Source organism: Podarcis raffonei, chromosome 10, assembly GCF_027172205.1.
Source record: "Podarcis raffonei isolate rPodRaf1 chromosome 10, rPodRaf1.pri, whole genome shotgun sequence".
NCBI classification, from domain to species: Eukaryota; Metazoa; Chordata; class Lepidosauria; order Squamata; family Lacertidae; genus Podarcis; species Podarcis raffonei.
In genome coordinates this window covers 76,748,797-76,776,700 of record NC_070611.1, presented here as the reverse complement: position 1 = coordinate 76,776,700, position 27,904 = coordinate 76,748,797, and the positions used below count along the sequence as shown (strand labels likewise).

At 46.0% G+C, this 27,904-nt stretch overlaps 1 protein-coding gene and 1 pseudogene across 1 annotated transcript; both read left to right on the top strand.

Moving 5' to 3' along the window:
* LOC128421753 (zinc finger protein ZFP2-like) overlaps window positions 1-27,904 on the top strand; it is a 461,814-nt pseudogene that overhangs the window by 172,008 nt on the left and 261,902 nt on the right.
* LOC128422909 (oocyte zinc finger protein XlCOF6-like) lies at window positions 344-27,725 on the top strand (the record flags this gene model as incomplete). The annotated part of the gene is made up of 3 exons (XM_053407528.1): window positions 344-500; window positions 9,035-9,640; window positions 26,233-27,725. Coding segments are annotated over exons 1-3 (2,256 nt in total), but the record flags the coding sequence as incomplete, so codon positions are not given.

Here is a 27,904-nt window from a genome sequence, read left to right as displayed (position 1 = left end):
AGAAGCTCTGTGAATGTTTGAGGAATATTGTGTAGAAGAAAAATAAGAGGGTGAAGGTATATAAATTGCAATATAAAAATTAGGAAATGTGTAATTAAAAAATTGAATAATGGATGATTGTTAGAGAGGCTGCAGGAAGTCCAAAAGAGAAAATATGTGATAAATTTCAATTGGATATTATAAATGTATGTTGGAAAATCAATAAAAAATATTTATAATAAATAAATAAATAAATAAATAAATAAGTACAAAAAAATTTTTTCTAAAAAAACCTGAAGCCTTTTTATTGGGATTGAAAGGGAAGGAAATTAAAAAGAAGGATAAAAATCTTTTCTTGTACGCCATGACAGCAGCTAGAACTATGTTGGCCCAGAACTGGAAAACTGATACTCTACCTACAATCATGGAATGGCAGACCAAAATGATGAATTACGCAGACTTGGCTAGATTGTCGGGGAAAATACGGGACCAAGATGAAAAGAAGTTTGTTGAAAATTGGAGTAAATATTTGGTATATGTAAGAGAAAATGGTAAAATTTTAAAGACACTGGCAGGGTTGGAGTAACTCTAACAGCATAAGACAAAATAGTATTAAATAGAATATGCGATGTTATAACTATATGATACTTACTGAAGAGATGAAGGGAAGTCCGAAGCTCGGCAGAGCTTAAGGCTTAGGTGGATGAATAAATGTATAATGAGTGTATGTATTCTATGTGTATGTGTAATAATGAAAATCAGTAAAAACTGATTAAAAAAAGAGAGAGAGATAGAGGTGGATGGAGGATTATGATGCCGAGGATGGGGAATGTCCAAAGGAACGATGAACCAGAAAAAAGGGGGGCCTCTTCATGGACAGAGAGCAGCTGCCTTTCCTGTGAGGAAACAATTAATTTGGAAAGGCTGTATTCCAAGATCATGCTGCGCTATTAAAAATGAGTGAGGATTATGAAAGGTGGTGATGCACTACTATCATTTGACATCATTGCATCTTCATTTCCTAAAAACTGGGAACATGGGTAGGAGGCGGGGGAATATAGGAAATGTTGAAATAAGAAAAGCTGCTAATGGCATTTGATGTGTTCTCTTTCCCTTTGTTCTCTTCCTTGAAACCAAAATAGGATTGCCTTTCCGCCCATTCTGAAGAACGTGATACAGAAGACAGTCAGAATTCTGGGAGGTGGGGAACCTTTCGTTTCATTAGGAATAGCCATTAAAAAGTGTGAAATGTGGAATATGCTTCACTGAATGAGCACACATATCTCACATCAATAAACTCAAACAGGGGAGAAACCATTTAAAGGTATGGAGTGTGGAAAGAGCTTCAGTCGAAGTGATGAACTTGGAATACATCAACAGACTCACACAGGGGGACTTCCGGCGAGGCAGCATGGCGGCTGCAACAGCAGAAAAGAGCTCCTGAAGCCAGCCAGAGTAAAAGGCTCTGTCTGGCCGACTCCGGGACTCCCAGGACTGCTGCTGCCAGCGGAGAGGAATTGGGGGTGCCCGGGGCGTCTATCAAAGGAGCCAAAACACCCCCCCACAACCTTGATTGAGCCGGTAAGGCACCCGACCACCCCCCCCAACAGCCGAGAGGAGCTCCAAAACCAGGAGGACAGTGGAGCTAAGGCAAAGAGGGAAGGGGGAAAAGGGGGGAAAGAGGAAGAAAAAGAAAGAAAGAAAGAAAGGAAAAAGAGCCCCAACTTTACCGCTGCTGCCCCCATCTGTGCCTACGGGAAAGAAGAGGAGACGTAGGTGGGCAGAAAAAAGGCTCCGGAAAAACACGTGGCTGAGCCGACTGCAGCCTCCAGCAGCAAGGAAAACAGAGGAAAGCCGCAAGAAACTACCCTTTTTTTTTTCTTCTTTTCTTAAATCCCTTTTTAACCCCTTCCTCCCCCTCTCCCTTTTTTTTAAAAAAAATAATTCTTTTTTATTCCCCCCCCCCGCCATATACCTACTTTTATCACTTCTCTTTTTAAAAGAGGGGCCACTGCTGCAGCAGCCACCCTTACTTTTTTACAAACAAAAAATAATAATAGTAATTAGGGGGAAATAGGTTGTTTTTTAAAAAAACAACACACACACACACACAATTCCCCCCCCCTCTTTTTAAAGCCCTTTCTATTCTATTTGTTAGCTTGTTCTTGAGGGGGGAACCCTTGGCCCCCAGCTACGACCACCACTCTCTTTTAAAACACAAATTTCCTCCATATCACTACTATTGCTATTGATACTCTCCCCCCCCGTTTATTTCTCTCTCCCTTTTTGCTCTCCTCTCTCTCTCCCTTCACCCCCCTTATTTTTTCCTTTTATCCCACCTTTCACTCCAATCCCCCCTCTCCCCCCTCCGTCTCCCCCCTTCTTCTTTCCTTCTTCTTCTTCCTTTTTCTCCCTCCACCCTTTACATATAGCCTATTTGTCTGTCTCTATTTCTGAGCGCACTCCCAACCCCAACTTCCACCTTAACTGGACCCCAATACCCCTTTTGGGTATATACAACCCCCTCCTAAACACATATTTCCCCTGGCCCCACCCCTCTAATCTCTTGTATCTCTACCTGCTAACCCCCCCCCCTTTATATGCACTGTCTGTCCGTTAGTCTATCCATCTCTGCTTACCTGCCCCCCCCATGACCACCTAATCCAAACGCTCTGTAAAAGCCACCAGCCAGCAACGCCTGATCAGCCCAGCAACCCAACAATACCCAGGAATCACCACTGCCACAACTCCTAACCACCACACGCCCTACTCCAAGAGGACGCCAAGCCAACCTCAAACCAAAACCATTAGGGAGACTGAGATGACACCAACCAGGGAGATGGCAAACAATGCTAATACCGTAACTCCCCTTCAAGATGATGACCACCCAGTAACGAAACGAGATCTGAGGGAAATGGAAGCAAGATTAGAAGCACGATTAGAAGAAACACTGAAGGCCACAATGGCTCCCATGCAGGTACTAATCAACAATCTAACCTCCAAAGTGGAAGCTCTAGAGAACAAGAACCAAATGCAAGAAAGAATAATAGAGCAATACCGGGAGGAGAACGCACGTGTGAACAAGAAACTGGACGAACTGGTAAACCAAATGGAAGCAGAACACAGAGAGATGAAAATTAAGCAAGCCGACCTTGAAGACCGCAATAGACGTTGTAACATCCGCTTCCGCAACTTTCCTGAAAAAACAGAGGAGAAAAGCCCAGCAGACCTAATTATACGCTGGCTGAAAAACACAATCCCAAACCTGAAACTTGAGGCAGATGACTTGGAGAGGGCTCACAGAGCCCTAAAACCTATGCCAAAACCCAGCGCCCCCCCAAGAGACATCATTGTATGCTTCACACGCTACAAAAAGAAGGAAGAGGTATGGAACAACCTCAGAAACTCAACCAACCTTCGATATGGAGAAACCCCCATTCTGGCCCTACAGGACCTATCTCAGGATACCCTAAACCGGAGGAAAAGCCTGCGCCCATGCACTCAGCGTCTCCAACAAGCAGGGATCAAATACCGATGGGGCTTCCCCTTCCGCCTCATTGTAACAACCAATACAACACAACACATGGCTACCAACATACCTGAGGCCCTGCAACTACTAAAGAACCTTGAACTCGACCTCCCACCGGAATGGCAACCGACAAACCCACCAAGTGACAGCCCCAACCACGAGGAAACAACAGCAAACAACTGGACGACGGTACAGAAGAAAAAGAGACAACAGAAGCGGCACAACAACGCAAACCAATACAGACAAGCATCATGCTCAGAACCGTCCCGCCGGCCATACGACACAAGAAACCAGACCAAGATTAACCAAACCAATTCATCGCAGATGGACAACCCTACAACAGCAACAACCGCAGCTGAATGAAGCAACCAGGAAGAAACCACAAACTGAAGGACTGGTGATTTCCCCCCCCCCGTTCCCCCTCTCTCTCCCCCCCCAAAACATAGATTTAGTTAACACCATCAACATCCCCCCCAGCCCCGCACCCCCACAGAAATCCCCACCCCAACACCAGTCCAGACGACCTCAACCACATTCCCCATCACCCACACCTTCAACATCTCCATACTAAGGAAAAACAACTCCTCCAACCTTAATAACACAACCCACAATCAGGCTAAAATCTGATAAAATCAACCAGCACTATGGTGGCACCAGAGCGTACCAGCACCCCCACCCCCACCCCAACACACCAACAATGTTGCTCATAACATTGGCAACACTGCTTATGAACCTTATACTTGACAGTGACGTTACAAAGTCACTTCACACTGTCTCACTGATCTCCCCCTATCGCAAACAACAGGGGGGATGGCCTGTCCTTGAACACGGCCTTCCACACCAGCTGAGACCTAGGACCAACCAGCTAAATGCCAGATGGTCTAAAATACCCCAAACAAACACCTATATGACTACATATAGGAAACTCTCTACAACTTACCCCCTACTCTTTAACCCAAATCTTACTCTAATCCCATTAGCCCTCCACCCACCACACCCTAGGTCAGCGCAACCCCACTGGTTCCTTAAACAACACGAAGAGAGAGACACAAGACAACCCGAACGGGTTGGCAGGGAATCGCCCCACATAATAGACAAGCAAGATGGCTAACCTAAAAGCAATTACATTAAACGTGAGGGGGCTGGGAAACCCCATCAAAAGAAAACGCATCACCTCATACATAAACACCATGAAACCACATATCACCTTCCTACAAGAAATACACAACCCACCCAAAGGCAGCAAACTCCTGAGCGACCCCCGCTTCAGTCAACAGTGGGTCGCACGAGGCTCAGGGAAAGCTCGCGGTGTAGCCATAATACTCAGTAGAGACCTGAACTTCACTGCCACAACAGTCCTCAAGGACAAAAAAGGCAGATTCATTTTCGCTAAAGGGACACTAGATGGCAAAATCAAACTGACAATCGGCTCCATATATGCCCCAAACGCGAAACAATTAGAATTCTTCCAGAAGACACTAAACAAATTCCTCTCCTTCTCTGAAGGGGAAGCAATCCTAGGAGGGGACCTCAATCTAAATATGAAAGGTATATCCCTGAAAGACATCCACCCTACAACCCCATGGGCAACCTTCCTCCGAAGGAAACCCCCAACAACTAGGAACTCCTACAAGTTACTAAAAATGCTAAAAAACAGGGGTCTCTATGACATTTGGGGTGAGCAAAACCCGGGAGACATCAGCCATACATTCCAATCGGGACGTCACGATACAGTGTCCAGACTGGACAGCATTCTGCTCACACAGGGTCTGATCCCCTCAGTGGAATCAACAAACATAGGTAACATTAAAATCACAGATCATGCCCCAGTAGAAGTCACCGTTAAAATAGGAGAAGGAACACAAACCACCCCATCATGGTCCTTCAGTCCCATCCTAACTACAAACAAACAAATTAGAGAGAGTCTCACAAAAACCCTCCAAAACTACTTCAAGGAAAACGATGTAGACAATATAAGAACCCCCCTCCTATGGGACACAATGAAAGCGGTCACCAGAGGAGCTTGCATAAAAGAGAAAACATCCCTTAAAAAACAAACCTCCTCAAAAATTAGCAAAATAGAACAAGACATCACAGCCCTCTCAACACGCTACAAACAAACAGGATCTAAAAAACTCCTCAAACTTATAGAACAAAAAAGGAGAGAACTAGACTCCCTAGAAATTAACAAAACAATGATCAACATTCTATATTCTAAACAACGTTTCTACGAATATGGAGGGAAAAACTCCAGATTACTAGCAAATAGATGTAGGAAAAAAGCACTCAAAACAAGAATACACTGCATCACCAAAAAAGACGGCAACATAACATTCTCCCCTGAAGAAATATCCTCAGAATTTGCAGAATTCTACTCCAACCTATACACCTCCCATAACCCACCAGAGAAGGAAATCAGAACATTTCTAGCAGGACTGACCATGCCTACCCTAACTGATGAGGAACAGGAATTCATGGACAGCCCTATCACCCCAGAGGAAATAGAAGTGGTCCTCAAAAACCTGAAACCACACAAAGCCCCAGGCCCAGACAGCTTCACAGCAGAATTCTATAGGAAATTCAAAGAACCCTTGATGCCCTACATGACCCGCCTATTCAACGACATCATAAAAGGGGGCCCCATCCCCAAAACCTGGACCCACTCCAAAATAGTCTCCATCCCAAAACCACTAAAAGACAGCCTCAAAGTAGAATCATACCGCCCAATCTCATTAATAAACCAAGACTACAAGATATTCACATCAATCTTGGCCAACCGCCTAAAAATCTTCCTACACAAGTTAATAGCCCCAGACCAGACTGGCTTTGTCCCTGGCCGCAATATAACAGACCCCATCAGGAAACTACTGAACCTGATCGAACACAGCAAGGCAACTAAACTCCCATTGACAATTATGTCCCTAGACATCCTCAAAGCCTTTGATTGCTTAGAGTGGAAATACATATTAGCAGTACTAACTAACATGAAATTTGGCCCCAACTTCCTACAAACCCTCAAACAAATATACTCCCAAGCCTCAGCAAAATGCAGAACTAACAATATGGATTCTAATACTATAGCTATCCAAAGAGGCACGAAACAAGGATGCCCACTGTCTCCCTTCTTATTTATCCTGGCCCTGGAACCCTTAGCAATCCGCATCCGAGCAGCCACAGACATCAAGGGAGTGGAAATAAAAGGCAGAACCTATAAATTAGGGCTCTTTGCAGATGACCTAATGGTCACAACACCAGACTCCATAAGCACAGCAACCTCCCTAATCAGAGAACTCAACACATTTGCAATGGTGTCGGGCCTACAGGTAAATTTTACAAAGTCAGAAGCTATGTGCTTCAACACCCCTCCTCACACCCAAAAAGAACTCACGAAGGTCACCAAAATAAAACTCTGCCACACCAAGTTCAGATACCTAGGGGTACAAATAACCAGAAACCTCAATAAACTGTACCTCCACAACTACAAGCCCCTGTGGCGACAAATTAACAAAGACCTAAAGAGATGGAATAACATGAATTTCACTCTCTCAGACAAAACAGCCATGATCAAAATGATCACACTCCCAAAACTAACCTACCTATTCCAAACCCTCCCAATCTGGATCCCCTCAACCCAACTCCGCAGTTGGCAGAGAAAACTACACTCTTTCATCTTCTCACATAAAAAACCAAGAATAAGCCCCAAATACCTGCACCTCCCCACCTCAGAAGGAGGATGGGGAATCCCCAACATAGAAGCATATTACATTGCCAACCAAATACGCCATATAATCCCATACATACTAGAAGATGAGACAAAACAATGGGTACACCTAGAGAGGGACACAATTGAAAATACCTGCACCACAACATACCCACTCCTCCCAAACAAACTAAAGAAAATTCCCACAACACTTAACAGGTACACACAGACCATGCTCAAAGCATGGAAAACACAAATAGGCAAACTATCCCCAACCCCATCCCCACTAATCCCCCTGGCGTACCACCCATTATTCCACCATGCAGCACAAAACCTCCAGATAAAAACCTGGCGAACCAAAGGCTTATATCGCCTAATAGACTTTTATAAAAATAACAAACCCTTGTCAACACAAGAAATACAAGACAAACTAGAAGACACCCAAATGCCCTGGTTAACACAACACCAACTACATGCCCTCTTAAACAACCCAACAGTAAAATCAGCAGCAACTAGACCCCTGACAACCTTTGAAAACCTCCTCCTAACAACAAAGGGAAACGGTAAAGGGGCGGTATCCGCAATATACAAAATACTACTCCAAAACCCCGCAAATCCCCTAGACGCAATCAAAAAACAATGGGAGAATGACATAGGCTATGAGATTAACCCCACTCAATGGACCAGAATGTGGTCTAAACCCCCCTTTAAATCCATATCAACGAAAAGAAAAGAACTCACACTGAAACTCACCTACAGGTGGTACCTAACACCAAGGAAACTAGCGCTAATACACCCAGGAACCTCACCAAAATGCTGGAGAGGGTGCACCTCCACAGGCACATACCTCCACATGTGGTGGGAGTGTCCCAAAATCCAACTATTCTGGACAATAGCCATACAAGAAATATGTAAAATAACTAAACAAGTATTAGACGTCACCCCAGAATTGGCCCTACTAAACATCTTCCAAGACAACAATGCCCATTTACACCACAAAGAACTCATAACCCACCTACTTTCAGCAGCCAGAAACACCATAACCAGACACTGGAGAGACCTGTCAGGAGTAAGCATGGACCAATGGTACCAAATAGTATGGGAAACAGCCCTACTAGAAAAATTAACTAATAAACTGAAACTGACACGGGGACAAACAGAAGAAGACACCTTCACCCCGGTATGGCTCCCCTTTATCACATACACAGCCCAACAGGACAACGACAATAATCCACCAACAGCATACAAATCAATATGGCTAACCTGATCCAAAACACCCACCCACCTCACTCACACACGAAAACAAAGATCACCACAGCCAATCACAAACAAACAATCACACCCTAGGCCAACCCCAACCTCTCTCACCACCAAAGGAACACAAGTGAACAACACAAGCACGCTGACACCAAACTCTACATACATTAAGCATAACAGAAACACCGCTACCCGACCCCACCCCCATCCATCTCCCCTCCCTCCACCCCCTTTCCTTTTTTTTCTTTTTTCTTTTCTTCTCTCCCTAATGCCTCATCAAATGAAACAGATTTGTAAAATTGTTACATGGAAGAAAAAAAAATACGAGGCATTACACTTACACTGTAAAACAAGAAAACCCTTAATAAAATATTTAAAAAAAAAAAAACAGACTCACACAGGGCAGAAATTATTTAAATGCAGGGAGTGTGGGAAGAACTTCAGTCATAGGGGAAACTTAACTTTACATCAACGGACTCACACAGGGGAGAACCCATTTAAATGCCTGGAGTGCGGAAAGAGCTTTAGTGAGAATGGAACACTTAGAAGACATCAACAAACTCACACAGGGGAGAAAACATTTAAATGTATCGAGCGTGGAAAGAGTTTCAATTCCAAGGCAACCCTTAGATCACATCAACAAACTCACACAGGGGAGAAACCATTTAAATGTATGGAGTGTGGAAAGAGCTTCAGTCAGAATAGATATGTTAAAATGCACCAGAGGATTCACACAGGGGAGAAACCATATAAATGTATCGAGTGTCAAAAGAGTTTTAGTGATAGTGGAAGCCTTAGAAGACATCAACGGACTCACACAGGGGAGAAACCATTTAAATGTTTGGAGTGCGGAAAGAGATTTAGTGAAAATGGAACACTTAGAACACATCAACGGACTCACACAGGGGACAAACCATTTAAATGCCTGGAGTGCGGAAAGTGCTTCAGTCAGAATGGAAGCCTTAAAACACATCTACAGATTCACACAGGGGAGAAACCATATAAATGTTTGCAGTGTGGAAAGAGCTTCAGTTTCAATGGAAACTTTAGAACACATCTACAGATTCACACAGGGGAGAAACCATTTAAATGTATGGAGTGCGGAAAGAGCTTTAGTGATAATGGAAAACTTAGAAGACATCAACAGACTCACACAGGAGAGAAACCATTTAAATGTATGGAGTGTGGAAAGAGCTTCAGTTTCAATGCAGCCCTTCAAAGCCATCAACGGACTTACACAGGGGAGAAACCATTTAAATGTATGGAGTGTGGAAAGAGCTTCAGTCAGAGTGTACAGCTCAATATACATCAACCGATTCACACAGGGGAGAAACCATTTAAATGTTTGGAGTGCGGAAAGAGCTTTAATGATAATGGAACACTTAGAAGACATCAACGGACTCACACAGGGGAGAAACCATATAAATGCATGGAGTGCGGAAAGAGCTTCAGTCAGAATGGAAATCTTAGAAAACATCAGCAGACACACAGGGCAGAAACCATTTAAATGTATGGACTGTGGAAGCAGCTTCAGTCAGAGAGGAACCCTTGATTTATGTCAACAAACTCACACAAAAGACAAACCTTATAAATATGAGGAAAGTAGATAGAGGTTCAGTCCTAGTGGAAATTCTACATCAACAGACTCACGGACAGGAAGAACTTTAGGAGTTGAAACCCTTCAAACCATCAACAACCTCAAAGAGAAGAAGCAGTTTAAATGAAAAGATTGCAAAAGTGCTTTATTTATAAAGGAGTGTTTATCTGGATTGCTGGTGGTCAGTGAGGATTAGGGCTGGGCGATATATTGTTCCAAACTGGTTTCTAGACCATATTGTGATAACCTTTCAAAAACAATTGATACGGCAACATACCAAGAATCACAGTGTGTGTTTCTGTGATGCCCATTTGCCTGGAAGCTTTTCTTCATGAAGCCCCTGCAGATGCCGAGTTGCTGACTTCCCTCCCAGACGACAGGAAGCGATAGACACACCTCCATTGCCCTGGGTCGTTCCAGCCTCTTTCCTCCCTTGCTCCCTTCTGCCGGTTTGTGTGCCTGACTTAGGTATCCTGCATGCTGCATTTTTTTTACTGCTGAAACTGGATTTGCTCTCAGGCGCTAAGTTTTGTGCCTCACTGGGGACCCAGTGAGAACTGTATGCTTTGAAAGCTCAGTAAACTATTACTAAAGAAATCCTGCTGCTTCTCTGTGTGTTTTTGACCTCAGTGTGGGACTTGCTCTACACGTGGCCCCTACTCTCCTCCTGCCCTGGAGTTGCTTTACTCAAGCATGCAAGACGGGTGCATCTGTGTGCACTCAAAAGCAAATAAAGTAGGACTCGCCTTTCTATGAGAGTACAGTGGTACCTTGGGTTACAGACGCTTCAGGTTACAGACACTTCAGGTTACAGACTCTACTAACCCAGAAATAGTACTTTGGGTTAAGAACTTTGCTTCAGGATGAGAACAGAAATCGCACGGCGGCAGCAGGAGGCCCCATTAGCTAAAGTGGTGTCTAGGTTAAGAACAGTTTCAGGTTAAGAACAGACTTCCGGAAGGGATTAAGTTCTTAACCTGAGGTACCACTGTAATGTGTTTTCAACTGTTTTATTGGTTTTTTTAAATTTTGTAATCTGCTCTAGGAGATTCGGATTACAGACAGGGAACTAACAGTAATGATGATGATGATGATAAAGTTATATTGCTTAACATGTCCCCTTCCCAGTCATGAATACTTGAGGGCTCTCCTGGGTCCATCATGGTTGCTTGAGGCCAATGTCCAGCTCAGGCTACTTCCCCACCCCACAGACCTTTTGGGACAGAGAGGACATGGCCCTGGTCTTCCCTGCTCTGCACCAGATGGGATGGTTGCAACGCTGTCTGTGTGGAACTGCCTTGAAGGCAACTCAGGAACTGGCCCAAAATGCAGCAGCCAGATGATTGGCTGGGCTGCCTCTCTTTATGAATGGCATTTCTCTCCCACCTCTTTGCCCAAGGAGATCAAGGTGGCATCCATGGGTCTACCCCTCCCCACTGAGTCCCCCCAGAACAAACACATTGGATTCCTGTTTTAAAACAGTTGCACTGGTTGTTTCCTTTCCAGCAGGACCTCTCCTGCTCTCAGTGCCTTGGCTTGTGAGACCTCCAGTGGTGCTTTCATGGAACTGTAGAAGTGGATGACACCCCAAGGATCATCTAGCTCAACCCCAAGCAATCTCAGAGGCCACACTTGCATCTGGAGGAACTGAGCACTGGAGGAGAAAATGGGCCCTGCAGGATCAGGCCAGAGGCCTCCCTCCTATAGGGGAGACAGAGAAGAGGAGCCACCCATTGCCCTCTCCTCCACCACCACAGATTGGCCTCCTCCTCTTTTAACACCACCTTGATTGGTGGCCTCTGCCTCTTGTGGGAGGGAGTTCCACAGGTTTTACTCTGCCCTGCAAGAGGAAGCGCTTTCTCTTCTCTGCCTTCCTTCCTTCTCCTTTCACAAGTGAGGTTTTAGGGACCAGGGTATATTTCATGTCCGAATGTTTCCATCCGCGGACAACCTCTGTTATACAAGGGGACTGATCCATACATCTGAATGGGGTTTATTTGCATGCATTTCAGCGCTCCTGGATCCAAGGGGTCAGCAGTGCATCCATGCAAAGCAAGAGCACAGCTGCCGCCCTCCTGCGACCCTCCGCGCCCTGACTTGCCCCCCTCTCGCCATGCAGCGCTGGGACCCCCGCTCTCCCCATGGGCCCTATCCTGGGAGAGAGGAGACTCACCGGATCCCATCAGGCGCCCCCAGGCAGCCTCTGCAGAGCCGAACCAAGGGGACCCCCACACGCCCGACTTCTTGCAGGAAAGGGGGGGATTGGGCTTTCGCTCTGGAGGACCCTGCCCCCCCCGTCTTACTTTCCTGTCTAGGAATCTAGCTCGTTTCCATTTAACCCTTGGCAAGCCGAGCGCACCCAACTCACGCCTCTCCCTCTCCCGAGAGCAGGAGCATCGCGCACCAATGGCATCCCGAGAAGGCGGAGGAGGAGAGGTTTATGGATCACTTCCGGCAAGGGATACCTTCAGTTTTGGACAGCAGCTGAAAGGCCTCCTAACAGCTGGCCCCTGAACACGGGTCCTAAGAAATCTTCACCTGTCTCCTTGATCCTTGCCCATCCTGGCTGATAAAAGCAAGCCGGGAAGGGCTGGGCGATGGGCTCTGCGGGGTGGTGAATGCTTCCCTCTGTGAGGGAGCCTTCCCAGACCCGCTGAAAGAGGCGGTCATTAAACCGCTTCTTAAAAAAACATCTTTAGACCCGGCCAATTTGGCCAACTATCGCCCAGTCTCAAATCTGCCATTCTTGGGCAAGGTGATTGAGCGGGTGGTTGCTGAACAACTCCAAGCACGCCTGGAGGAAACGGACCATTTGGATCCCTTCCAATCAGGATTCAGGCCTCACCATGGGACTGAAACTGCCTTGGTCGCGCTGGTTGATGATCTCCGGCGGGCTAGGGACAAAGGTGAGAGCTGTTTCCTAGTTCTGCTGGATCTCTCAGCGGCCTTTGACACCATCGACCATAACATCCTTCTGGACCGTCTAGAGGGGCTGGGAGCTGGGGGCACTGTCATACAGTGGTTCCGCTCCTTCCTCCTGGGCCGTGTCCAGAAAGTGGTGGTGGGGGATGAGTGTTCAGACCCCTGGGCTCTCACTTGTGGGGTGCCTCAGGGTTCTGTCCTCTCCCCCATGCTTTTTAATATCTATATGAAGCCGCTGGGAGAGATCATCAGGGGGTTTGGACTGGGTGTTCATCAGTATGCAGATGACACCCAGCTCTACCTCTCCTTTAAATCAGAACCAGTGAAGGCAGTGAAGGTCCTGTGTGAGTGCCTGGAGGCGGTTGGAGGATGGATGGCGGCTAACAGATTGAGGTTGAATCCTGACAAGACAGAAGTACTGTTTTTGGGGGACAGGGAGCGGGTTGGTGTGGGGGATTCCCTGGTCTTGAATGGGGTAACTGTGCCCCTGAAGGACCAGGTGCGCAGCCTGGGAGTCATTTTGGACTCACAGCTGTCCATGGAGGCGCAGGTTAACTCTGTGTCCAGGGCAGCTGTCTACCAGCTCCACCTGGTACGCAGGCTAAGACCCTACCTGCCCGCAAACTGTCTCGCCAGAGTGGTGCATGCTCTAGTTATCTCACGCTTGGACTACTGCAATGCGCTCTACGTGGGGCTACCTTTGAAGGTGACCCGGAAACTGCAATTAATCCAGAATGCGGCAGCTAGACTGGTGACTGGGAGTGGCCGCCGGGACCACATAACACCGGTTCTGAGAGATCTGCATTGGCTCCCAGTACGTTTCCGAGCACGATTCAAAGTGTTGGTGTTGACCTTTAAAGCCCTAAACGGCCTCGGTCCTGTATACCTGAAGGAGCGTCTCCACCCCCATTGTTCAGCCCGGACACTGAGATCCAGCGCCGAGGGCCTTCTGGCGGTTCCCTCATTGCGAGAAGTGAGGTTACAGGGAACCAGACAGAGGGCCTTCTCGGTAGTGGCGCCCGCCCTGTGGAACGCCCTCCCATCAGATGTCAAAGAGATAAATAATTACCTGACATTCAGAAGACATCTTAAGGCAGCCCTGTTCAGGGAAGTTTTTAATATGTAACGCTGTACTGTTTTTAACACTGATTGGGAGCCGCCCAGAGTGGCTGGGGAAACTCAGCCAGATGGGCGGGGTATAAATAATAAATTATTATTATTATTATTATTATTATTATTATATTCACTGGCTCCCGGTCCGTTTCCGAGCACCATTCAAAGTGTTGGTGCTGACCTTGAAAGCCCCAAATGGTCTCAGCCCGAGGAAAACATTTCCGCAAAAAGATCAAAACATGTAGCCGCAGGTGATACAATAGGAGCCTTTCTGCAAATGGCCTTTGCAACACAACTCACAGGATGGTACTGTTACGGCTAAAATCTGGGTGCGGGGCTACTCTGCCACCCAGCTCATCGGACTAAGTCCGTGGGTCCCTGCGGAAGAAAATGAGCTCAGCCGGACAGGAGCAAATTGCAGAAGATCCAAGTTTATTGCGCAACAGGTTCAAGGCAAGATTGAACAGCGAGAAAGGGGTGACATGAACTTTTGAAACTCCCCCCATGTCCCAGAATACAGTGCAAAACACATCCCAGTTACATCATGAATACATTAAGGAAAGGTTGGGTTACACAGATTACATCATGAATACATTAAGGAGAGGTTGGGTTACACCGGATTAACATATGGAGGAGGGAGGGGGGAATATGCAGAGCTGGAGATATGCGCAGATAAGCGCTTCCTGAGTGCCGGTGATGGGAAGACAATGGTCCATGTATGCATAGTCTGCCACCTGGCATTGCCCGGAGGAAAGGCTTGGCAGAGTGATTTGACAGGATTAGGGTCTTGACACCTTGCTTGAGGGATTATGGAGGGCAGGGGAGGTGTGATGGAGTCCTAGAGAAATTGAGCAAATTGGCACGTTGATTTTCTATGAATTTTATAAATTTTAGTCCCTTTTGACATTGACAATTGGAAATAAATTGATATATTGTAGCGAAGAAGAAGGTGAAGAAGACATGCCCCCCCCTTTCCGTAACAGTCCCCCATTCGGAGATAGATTTGCATTAAAGTTCTGTAAGAACTTGCAAATCTTTTCTCTGCACCCTAAATCTCGGTGAAGGTAGGGGTGCCCTGTGAGTGGGAATAGGCTTTAATGGAAAAGGAGGTGGGTTGAGCAGGGCAGCAAAGGAGGGAGCAACACGGACCAATACAATAATGTACGTGTATGCTATATAGATATGCACTAATAACTTGGTATCCACCGTACTAGATGTGTGGGTTTGTGCAAACCTGAAGGGGACTTGCAAGCCATGCCTCTTAAGGTCATTTGCAAGTATAGTAGTGCAGATAGCTGGATATAGGATATCACATAAAAGAACACCTGTTGTATTTTGTTCAATAGTGGTCTATGCTTTACATTTAGCAGGAAGGTCCGCTACTGACTGGAAAAAAATGCAGTTTGGTTTTTTTTTTAGCTCCACCGTTTTTGTGTTCTCAGGTGTCAAGGTAGCTCTTCTGTGGTCTCACACCGGCATGGTGTCACAGTAGTGGCAATCCCTGGTGAATCCACTTCGGGCTTTCATATTAACCATGTTGCCTGGCACTCACCCCAGCTGGCACAGGTTTGGACACGTCATGAGGGAAATGTCCTTGCCTTGGCCATTCTATGGGATTTTATTATTATAGGCTCTGGTCTTGCAGTCATGGGAAGTTGCTCACTTGCACTTTAAGGACCAAAAGCTAATTGCAGCCTGGATACACTTGCCCAATTCAAAATGAGTCCAATTTGAATTTATCTTGCCCCATGGTTCCCAACTTCTCAAACCAATCTGTTAAAATAAAACCATTCTTAGAGGGCATTTGTCCAAATAAGTCAATTTAACTCTATAAGGGATTATTCCTGCTAAACCAAAGCATATGCACTTTCATGTATCTTATCAGCTTCTCTTTGGTTAAGCGAGTTTTTAGCACATTTTAAAATGGGTAGGGAAGTTGGCAGAGTGCCAGGTGAAACAACTAAATGTGGTTATAAATTTATCTAGTTCTAAACATTGGACTACATAATAGCCTGGTCTGTTAAAAGCATAAAATGTATGAGAATCCTCCACTGGGTTGTAAGGAATAAGACATTAAACATAAAAACAATTACACACAAAAATAGCCACAAAATAGCCCCCCCCCCATTTGTGGAAATAACACACTGTCAGACACATTTCAACATTCCTACATAATAACACATAATACAAAACAAACTAATTAAGTATCAGTTGCATATCTTGAGACAATTGTGATATTTTATGTATGTATCTTTTGAATCCTGGAGCACAGTCTTGAGGTTCAAAAGTGAGAAGATGTCCTTACAATTCTACTCCACCCCCCTTTGAAAGGAATTGCTGTGGCCACTTTGAAAACTTTGGTGTCTGTTGTTGTTGCTGCAGGTCTTGTGGTGGCGAAGCTTTTCATTGGATCTGTAGTAACACATTTGTAGAAGTGATATCCTGTAGGGGGCAGGGTTTTGGGAACTTAAAAGAGAACTGTAAAAAATACAAGGTTAAAATAATAATAAAACACACACACACACACACACACACACACACACACACACACACACACTGACCTATGAGGAACCAAAAATAAATAAATGCTAAGACACACAATTTTAAGAAACCTGCAGTAACAATGAAAATAAAAGAGTGTTTCTTGATGTGACAATATCGGCTAGGATGTTAATAGCAAAATACTGGGAAATGACTTAATACCAAGAAAAAATGAATGACAATTTAAAGTTCTGCAAGTACCTTGAACTAGCCAAAATGACAGAATCAATAAGAAATGCTCAGGCAAAAGGTAAACAAATACCATTCCACAAATAATGTTTGCTTGTGCTTCGATTAATTTCATAGACATCATGGAAAAATGGATTAAATAAATGAAAACAGATTATTTGTAACTTAAAAGTGTCAAAGCCACAAAGAGATGGAAGTCACTAATATAGCAGGGATTCAGACTTGTTTCACAGAACAGAAAGAAAGTTGCTGTGGGAGAAAAGAAGGGACAAACACTTTGTTATCGGGGTTCACATGTCCTGTTAAAAGGGAAAATTATTTCATGTGAGAAGCCTGTCAGGAAATGCTGTTCCTAAAATGCACACAAAGTCTGTGATTTAAATCCCATTGAGGGGGGAATGCTTTGATATTTACCTGTGAAAAGAATTTGGCATGTTAAGATTTGAAATTTGGCAACCTCTTGACTTTGATGGTCCAGTACTTAAGGGTACATTAAGGGTGATTTCCCTCAATGGTTCCAAGTTTTACATAAGGAAATTTGGATAAGTTTCTCCCTGCAGCCCAAGCTCTCCAAACCTCCTCTCCCCCCTTACAGTTCCCCCTCCTTCCTCTCTCTCTCTCTCTCTTTTTCTTTTCCTTTTTTTTAGCTGATCTAGCCTCTGTGCATGTGCAGAGTTCATGTCTCAGCAAACCTTTCATACTATTGAAAATGTTGAATCTTTTGGCTAAATTACCATTTGAATAAAGGAAATGAAGGATAAGGAGTAGATTTTTTAAAAATAGGGTTAGATTTAAAACAAAACAAGAAACTCCGCAATTCAAGCATTTACCAAAGCTAGAAATTTTCTAAGGGATCATGTTTCCTGTAGCCCAAGCAAGGGAGTGCTTCCTTTATTTACAGGAAAGGGCTATCATTTTGTGTGATTTCCCTCTGGTCATTCGCGGAACAATGCCACGCCCTTATATATGGGGAAAAATGGCCAGAGAGTCAGAATTCATAGGATTTTTTAACATTCTAAGTCATTTCAGCCTTACCATTTGCAGACAAAAAAATTTCCTGCCCTTTATTTACAGGATTGGTCAAGGCCCATATGTATTTGTATGTGCTTAAACTTTGAATTGACTTTGAAGTCTGATTTTTAAATAGTAGACAAAATGATAAACACCGTAATCACTCAAATGCTTGATATTACCAGTTGTGCTTCAAAACATCACAGCTTCACCTCTCACCTTTTAAACTAAAGAGCAAAGCTAGGCTGAATTTCAACTCCATCACCACACCAGAATTTAAGAATTACCCTCCAATGCTTGCGGACACATGTCCTTCCACACAGCCACAAATTGGGAGAGTTGAAAGGGACCCTGGGGTCATCTAGTCCAACCCTCCAAAATATAGGGTTCACAGCAAGATTTCACAGCAAGATTTGTACTACCAAAGAGACACACACATACTTATGTACACAGGCACTACTGGGGAAGAGAGCACAATCAATGCTCCTATCATGTACTAAGGAAGATGAAAATAAAAGTACCCAGCTTTATGCAGAACCCTTTTAGCAGATCTTGAAGCTAGTTTGAGTGAGAGTTTACTTCCTTAGACTAAAGAATGCAAGTTCCTAGTGAAATGATATTTAAAGGAAGATTGAAGTGAACAGTTTTTCTAAGATAGGGAGAGGATCTTTTATTAAGCATAATTAAAACAGCCATAGATTTGATTTAAAGGGAATACAAAAGTGAACAATTTTTTCTGAACTTGCAGAGGAATAGTAAGCCTAATTTAGATTATTATTATTATTACTACTATTATTTTAATAACTACACATAGGAAAGTGAGATGCAGGGTACCTTAGGAAAGATTGCTCCCCCCTCTTTGCAGTTTCCCTTAAAGGAAGCTTACTCGGGAGTAAATTTACCTGGCACAGAAGTAAGAAGGGAGGGGAAAAAAACAAAAAACTGAAAGAGACAGAATGAAACAAGGGGGGCATTTGGCCAGGAAGTCTTATAGAGACTGATATCAGGAGCCTTACAATAACTCTTCTGTCCAACCAAATCAAAGTTAAAACTGGACTCACATATTTTCTTAGAAGGAACACCATACTTTCATAGGCATATGCTTAATGAAATACATACACTGCATTTTAGCTTGAGAGAGCAGTTGTGCTCAACTACGCTTTTGCAGCAGAAACATTAGGTTAACTTCACATTCCAAAATAGACTGTAGACTCACAATCTCAAAAGTTGCGGCAAAGCAAGAGGTGGGGTAAACATTTGCACCCTTCACTCTCAATTTGTCTTATTTAGGACTGATAAGGTCCAGCATGCCTTCCTTAGATTTAAAATTTTGAAGCAAGCTTGCAGTTTAAACTATGCACACTTAAGAAAGGCAGTCTGTCAGAGACAGAAGGAACACACATAACAGACAACATGTAAACATACATATTCTCATATTCTCATATATGTATTAACACACAACACACATAACAGACAACATGTAAACATATATATTCTCATCCTTTAGTTGGTTATTGCAAGGAGTTGGGCCGCTTCCTTTGGCTTCATTAAGTGAAATTAGTAGGAAGGTCCCACATGGTTTTAAGAGCCTCCTTGCCTCTTCAAACACCACCAGTTAACCAAACTGGCAGGGCTCACAATGCTTAGTTGACTGGGTACCCCTTTATATATGCATGCGTTGTTGTTGCTTTTTGTTGTTGTTTTTTCTTTTTTCTGGGATAGAGAAGGGAGAAAGAGAGGGGTTGATTTGGATCTGGGTAACTTGTACAGGGGGCTATTTAGGGTTTTTTCTTTTCCTTGTTGCTTGGCAACTTCCTAACAATTTAACGAGCTTCACCCACTCGGTTCCTTTTTCTATTCCTTTCCTATTTCCTATTTAATAACCTGGGGTCCTTTTCCACTCTGCCGATCCCGCCCAATTCCTCATGGGCTATCCCTCCTGGCAACCTCCTACCTATCGTCACAATCTCAGGAAAAGGGGCCCTACTGAACGCCCGCACCGTGCGGTGCCAGATTGGGTGATCCCTGGATAGAGTTTTGAACCGAAAATCCCCCTTGCTTTTGGAAGCAGGCTCACGCACGATACACGTGTTACGTGGCACCGACCAGTGCGGCTGGGATTGAGACAGAAAGCAAGACCCCTTCCTGCCCCCTCTGTAAGGGCGCTCGGGAAGTTCGGAAGAAGAACTCCAGCCCCTTGCTTTCGACTGAGCTGTCCGTTGCGGGGAGTCGGCTGTCTTTCCAAGCCGGGTCTCTCCGTCTTACTTTCGGACTCTCAATTGGTGCAGCTGACTGGAGGGTTTGAGAGGAGAAAGAGATAGAGCTCAGAACCCCCCTTTTGGGTCGAGCAGCAGTCCACGGTCTCTCTCACCAATTGGACCAAGAGACAGGCGAGAAGGAGCGATAGAGAGGAGGGCAGAGAATTCAGTTGCCAGGAGATTCCACCCCCTTCCCACCAGTGCACTGGGTTTTTTCCTTTTCCTTATACTCACGTGTCTTCTATGATGATCCCGGGATCGATGAATAAGCCGGCTGGATCCCTCTTTGCTCCCCGGCTGAACTCCTGGGGCTTTTGATTACCGCCCGGAGGATGGCCGGGGGTCCAAAGGATCTTCCCAGGCAAAATGGCCCGGTGCCGGCTGAAGATTTCGGGGCCCCCGGTCAGCAACGCGGGAGAACCGCATGCCCCACATTGGGCAGCCAACTGTTACGGCTAAAATCTGGGTGCGGGGCTACTCTGCCACCCAGCTCATCGGACTAAGTCCGTGGGTCCCTGCGGAAGAAAATGAGCTCAGCCGGACAGGAGCAAATTGCAGAAGATCCAAGTTTATTGCGCAACAGGTTCAAGGCAAGATTGAACAGCAAGAAAGGGGTGACATGAACTTTTGAAACTCCCCCCATGTCCCAGAATACAGTGCAAAACACATCCCAGTTACATCATGAATACATTAAGGAAAGGTTGGGTTACACAGATTACATCATGAATACATTAAGGAGAGGTTGGGTTACACCGGATTAACATATGGAGGAGGGAGGGGGGAATATGCAGAGCTGGAGATATGCGCAGATAAGCGCTTCCTGAGTGCCGGTGATGGGAAGACAATGGTCCATGTATGCATAGTCTGCCACCTGGCATTGCCCGGAGGAAAGGCTTGGCAGAGTGATTTGACAGGATTAGGGTCTTGACACCTTGCTTGAGGGATTATGGAGGGCAGGGGAGGTGTGATGGAGTCCTAGAGAAATTGAGCAAATTGGCACGTTGATTTTCTATGAATTTTATAAATTTTAGTCCCTTTTGACATTGACAATTGGAAATAAATTGATATATTGTAGCGAAGAAGAAGGTGAAGAAGACATGCCCCCCCCTTTCCGTAACAGTAACAAAGTATACACATTTGCCTCTTTACAACGGATGCTTTGGCTTAGCCCCATTTCCTCAATGGATCCACCCATTTTGTGATGAAATAGAACTTCTGCCAGGAAAACCTGAGCTGAAATAGTAAGGAGAGCAAAACAGCAGCCCTGTCTGACCCCAGTCACGTGGCAGGAGAATCTTCCTGAGCCCCCCCCTCCGTGAGATGGGGATGCTGAAATAGGCAACCGATGGACAGACTTGTCATGTTGCCAAAACAGGAACTCGGAGTCTGATATGATTTCCGTCGACAACTCTTTTTGTGACGCAAGCGGGGATGTTTTTGGGGTGCTCTCTCTGTGACGGGGGGGGGGCTACTATCTGAGGGTGTCCAAATTGCAACGCGCTTTATTTCTGGGCTGCGTCACTCCTCGCATGGGGGGGGGGGCTCTGCCTGCAAACAGACCAACAGCTGCCTTGCTTTCTTCCTGGCCTCCTTGTGCCACCTCTGACGGATACACAAGGGAGGAATTTTACCTGGGTGTCTGGTGTGTCTCTCTCTGTGTGTGCAAAAGCCCAAGCCCCATTTTTCCCGTAATACAGGAGTCACAGAGCCCCACCCGCTGCTCAATGTGCAACAATACCGTCCTAAAACATGGGGTGGATCTAAGCTCATGGCCTGGGGTGGGGGAAGGAAGGATTTTGCAATGTAAAGATTGTAGGGGGGACCCCGCTTTGCAGCTGGATGGCCCGGATCAGCCCCTTCCGCGCTCTCCTAGTAAGGGGGGAGGGGGGAAACAATTCTTTCCCTCCCTTCCCGGCACAACCTGCTTTCACACCGCCCCCACAACCCTCAATCCCCCCCCCCCAGTATGTCACACCTCTTCCTCCTCCTCCAATCCGGCTTCTGTTTCCGGAATGAGCGGAGAGAGCCCCCCTCCCAACCTGCCTGCTTCTCCCGGAAGCGGAGCTTCCACTCCGGATTGCTGCTCTGAGCCGTAGCTCGGGGGGGGGGGGAGGGCTTTCGGAAAAGGGAGAAGAGGCGGCAGGTAAATCCCCTACCCACCCACGTGGATGTAGCAGGAAAGGAAAGGAGAATCGGGAGCGAGAACAAAGAGGTAAAGGGATCGCGGAGGAGAGAGGAGAAAAGGACCCAGAGACCCCTCCAGCTCCCCCAAGCGCCTTCCGTGGGGTCTGGATCCCTGCGCGCGTGCTGCGAAGGGGGCTTTCCTTGGCCCCTTGGGTGCCTTGGCAGCGGCGGACATGGGGAATCTACGCAGGGGGTCCCCACGAGGACCCCCATTGCCCGTTTCCCCCGCGCAGGCATTCCTGGGGTCCTGTGGGCTCCGCACGGATAAAGCCAGGCCATGAAAGGGTTAACGGGCGTGAGGGACGCCTGGATAGAGACCCCCGTCCCTAATCTGCTCGTCTTGGGGTGGACCCTCAGGATGGAAAGATGGGGGATGAGGGCTGAGGGCTGAGCCGCGCCAAGGGGGGCCTCTGGGTGCAGGGGAGACTCTGGGACAGAGGGAGGGAGTCGAGGAAGTGGGGAGGGGGAGCATCCCTGGGGCAGGGAAGGGCAGCACTGGTGGGGGGGAGAGAGGAAGACCAGTCTTTGGGGACACTTCTCCATGGTGGCGCCTGCGGGGATTTTCTGGAGGGGCCGCCTAGGCTTCACCCTCCCACCCAGGAATCGGCCACCCCTTCAAGGCGACCAGAGAGGGATCCCTGAAAAGTGGGGGGTCCAGTCCCCCCACCCCTCCTTCCTGTAACCTCCATCCTCTTCCCACCTCATAAGCCCCCATAAGCCCCTGCCCTGTCCAGGAAGAGAGGAGGGGAGAGGCCTTCTCAGAAGCAGCTCTTCGGTTCCGCAATCCCACCCAGGAAGCAGCCATGAACCTTTTCCTCTCTCTCAGGCTTCCATCTTTAAGTTTCTCTTCCACTGCCTGGTTCCAGTACAAAGAAAAGACAGTAAAACATCAGACATTAAAAACCTCCCGATAGAGGGTTGCCTTCAGCTGTCTTCTAAATGTCAGAATGTTGCCCATTTCCTCGCCCTCTGCCTGCTTCCCTGCAACTTCGCATCTCGCGGGGGGGGGGGGGGGGGGAATCAGCAGAAGACCTTCGAAGGACCACCTCCCTGTCCAGATTGAGCGATTTTGGGGGAGATGCTCCTTCAGGTCTACAGGGCCGAGGCTGTTGAGGGCTTTAGGTTGCAGATCTTGCTGCTCCATAACGATCTCATTCAGCAAATAAATTTATTACTGAAGGCAAAGAAGCATAAGAGGATCCAAAAAATAGCAAAAACTTAACTTATGTAAAACCCTAACTCAGCATACCAAAACAGCACTCAAGTATGAATCACACAAGCAGAGTAGAGAAATAGCAGACTAGGAAGTGGGACCAGGTGCCTTTCGGCCTTGTAATTTATATTCTATTAAATGTCAGAGTAACCTTGGGACTGGATAACAAGCCTGGCTCACTCCAGTTTAAACCAGCTTCATAACCTAATCGCAACTTATCCCACCACCAGTTCTCAGCAGAAAGGAAACTGCCAAGTTTCAGGAAGCCTGCATTAGATCAATATTTTTCTATGCCTGGAAAATGCAACCATGACAATTTAAAGATCAGCACTAACAATTTGAATTGTGCTTGAAAATGTGCTGGGAGCCAGGAAAGATCCTTTAGGAGCAGTGATATGTGGTCTCGGTGGCTGCTCCCATTCAGTTGCAGTTTTGGGTAACCTTCTAAGGTAGCCCCATGTAGACCACATAGCAGTAGTCCAAGCCGGAAACAACCAGAGCATGCACCACTCTGGCGAGACAGTGTGCGGGGAAGGAGGGTCTCAGCCTGTGTTCCAGATGGAGCTGCTAGACAGCTGCCCTGGACACAGAAGTGAGCTGCGCCTCCATGGTCAGCTGTGAGTCCAAAATGACCACTAGACTGTGCACCTGGTCCTTTAGGGCCACAGTTACCCCATTCAGGACCAGGGGGTCCCCCACACCTGCCCACCCCTTGTTCCCCAGGGACAGTACTTCTGTCTTGTCAGGATTCAACCTCAATCTGTTAGGCGCCACCCATCCTCAAACCACCTCCAGGACCAACACAGGGCATTCACCACCTTCACTGGTTCCAATTTAAATGAGAAGAAGAGCTGGGTATCACCCACATACTGGTGAACACCCAACCCAAACCCCTGATGATCTCTCCCACCAGCTTCATATAGATATAAAAAAGCATGGGGGAGAGGACGGAGCCCTGAGGCACCCCACAAGTGAGAGCCCAGGGGTCTGAACACCCATGCCCCAACATCAATTTCTGGACATGGCCCAGGAGGAAGGAGCGGAACCACTGCATAACCATTTCCCCAGCTCTCCTCGAGGGTCCAGAAGGACACCATGGCCAAAGGTCTCCAAAGCCACTGAGAGATCTAGCAGAACCAGGAAATAGCTTTCCCCTCAGACTCTAGCGCATCCGAGATTATCAACGAGCACAACCAGGGCAGTTTCTGTTGCATGATGAGGCCTAAATCCCAATTGGAAGGATAATGGTGGCAGAAGCTTTCCTGGTCCTGCACCCCCAAAAGCTCCAGGCACAAGACTTTCATTAGCTTTGAAGGGGCCATCGGATACTTAGTGGCCTTTTCTTCAAAAGACAAATATTCTGAATACTTTTTAATTGATGTATGATGTAAATAGTGCTTCTGTTTTACATATTCCACATTGGAGAGATTCTGATACACAGATCTGAGTTCATCGCTCCCCCTGAAACTGATGTGTTAGCAGCACTACAAGCCTGGGCAGTGTGTTTGGGGGTTCAGGGCTGCCTAGACAACAAGACACCCTTCTCAGCCTTGCTTATATGGTCCCAAGAAAGCAGAGCAGTACGTTAGGCACCAGCTTGGCTGCAAGAGTGGCTGGAAGGAGGTGTGCAGGACACCATGTAACTATCTTAGAGACTCCACTCTGGATTTGTGTAGGTTTTCCTCCATAGCCTTTTCTTCTTCTGAAGATAACTCACGAGGCAGCAAAGTATTACGACCAGAGTTTTCCTTCTCGATGGGCTTCCTTCCCTGGTTGACGAGCCCCATCTGCCCTTCACTTTCCTCTGCAGCAGGGGCAGAATCTGCTTTCTTGACTGTGGGATTCACTGTTGTTCTCATCCTCTCCATCCACCAGGGCCTGCCTTCACCTGCAGCAGAATTCCCTAATAAACCAAGGATTTGAGACCCATCAGCTATCCTCACCTGGTTTAGCCGGCCGATTGAAGCCGTTCCTGGGATTGTGGCCTCTGTTGCATGCTGACAGCTTCTGGAAGCCACAGGTGAGAGCTGAGTGCAGGGTGGGGACCAATGGTGGATAAATTACCCCATAAGGTGCATGACATTTCCCCCACCAAAGGAACTACCACTCCCCTAACACCCCATGACATCGTATGATTATGATATTTAAGACAGAACAGGAACAAATTCATGTCCCCAGAAATAACACAACCTCAGTCCATTAGTGAATCAATACTACATTTTCAAGGTACTACATATTCCACTAAGTACAGTTTATCATTTGGCCTTGAATATCCTGCTTTTCTGTGTCATTTTAGGATAGTCCTGCGTCAGAAGATGGGCACGAGATCAGACAGGACATCATTCTTTAAAAAATCAAGCTGCTTTATGAACATTGGTTGAGGATTTTGTTAGTTGCTCATGAATTATTATCATTTGATGACATTGCAACTTCACTTCCTAAAAAATGGGAACATGGGTAGGAGTTGAGGGAATGAAGGAGACATTGAAATAGGAGAAGGTGCTAATGGAACTTGATTTGTTCTCTTTCCCTTAGTTCTCTTCCTTGAAACCAAAACAGGATTCCCTTTCCTCCCACTCTGAAGAAGGAGATGGAGAAGGCAGTCAGAACTCCAGGGGATGGGTCACCTCCCCCCCATTAGGAATAGAAATTAAAATGTGTGAAATGTGGACTATGTTCATTGAATGAGCACACATAGTTCACATCAACGACCTCCAACAGGGGAGAAACCATTTAAAGGTATGGAGTGTGGGAAACGTTTCACTGATAGTGGAAACCTTAGAACACATCAACGGACTCACACAGGGGAGAAACCATTTAAATGCCTGGAGTGCGGAAAGACCTTTACTGGTAATGGAAACCTTAGAAGACATCAACGGACTCACACAGGGGAGAAACCATATAAATGCCTGGAGTGCGGAATGTGCTTCAGTGAGAATGGAGACCTTAAATTACACCAGCGGATTCACACAGGGGAGAAACCATATAAATGTATAGAGTGCGGAATGAGCTTCAGTCAGAATGGAAGCCTTAGAACACATCAACGGACTCACACAGGGGAGAAACCATATAAATGTATAGAGTGCGGAATGAGCTTTAGTGAGAATGGAAGCCTTAGAAGACATCAACGGACTCACACAGGGGAGAAACCATTTAAATGCCTGGAGTGCGGAAAGACCTTTACTGGTAATGGAAACCTTAGAACACATCAACGGACTCACACAGGGGAGAAACCATTTAAATGCCTGGAGTGCGGAAAGTGCTTCAGTCGTAATGGAGACCTTAAATTACACCAGTGGATTCACACAGGGGAGAAACCATATAAATGTATAGAGTGCGGAATGAGCTTCGGTGATAATGGAAGCCTTAGAACACATCAACGGACTCACACAGGGGAGAAACCATATAAATGTATAGAGTGCGGAATGAGCTTTAGTGATAATGGAAGCCTTAGAAGACATCAATGGACTCACACAGGGGAGAAACCATATAAATGTATAGAGTGTGGAAAGAGCTTTAGTGATAATGGAAGCCTTAGAAGACATCAACGGACTCACACAGGGGAGAAACCATATAAATGTATAGAGTGTGGAAAGAGCTTTAGTGATAATGGAAACCTTAGAGGACATCAACGGACTCACACAGGGGAGAAACCATTTAAATGCCTGGAGTGTGGAAAGTGCTTCAGTAGTAATGGATACTTTAAATTACACCAGCGGACTCACACAGGGGAGAAACCATATAAATGTATAGAGTGCGGAATGAGCTTTAGTGATAATGGAAGCCTTAGAACACATCAACGGACTCACACAGGGGAGAAACCATATAAATGTATAGAGTGCGGAATGAGCTTTAGTGATAATGGAAGCCTTAGAACACATCAACGGACTCACACAGGGGAGAAACCATATAAATGTATAGAGTGCGGAATGAGCTTTAGTGATAATGGAAGCCTTAGAACACATCAACGGACTCACACAGGGGAGAAACCATATAAATGTATAGAGTGTGGAAAGAGCTTTAGTGTTAATGGAAGCCTTAGAAGACATCAACGGACTCACACAGGGGAGAAACCATATAAATGTATAGAGTGCGGAATGAGCTTTAGTGATAATGGAAACCTTAGAACACATCAACGGACTCACACAGGGGAGAAACCATTTAAATGCATGGAGTGTGAAAAGAGCTTCAGTCACAGTGGAACCCTTAGAAGACATCAGCAGACACACAGCGGAGAAACCATTTAAATGTATGCACTGTGGAAGGAGCTTCCGTCAGAGTGGAACCCTTGATTTATGTCAACAAACTCACACAAAACACAAACCTTATAAATATCAGGAAAGTAGATAGAGGTTGAGTCCTAGTGGAAATTCTAAATCAACAGACTCACGGACAGGAAGAACATTAGGAA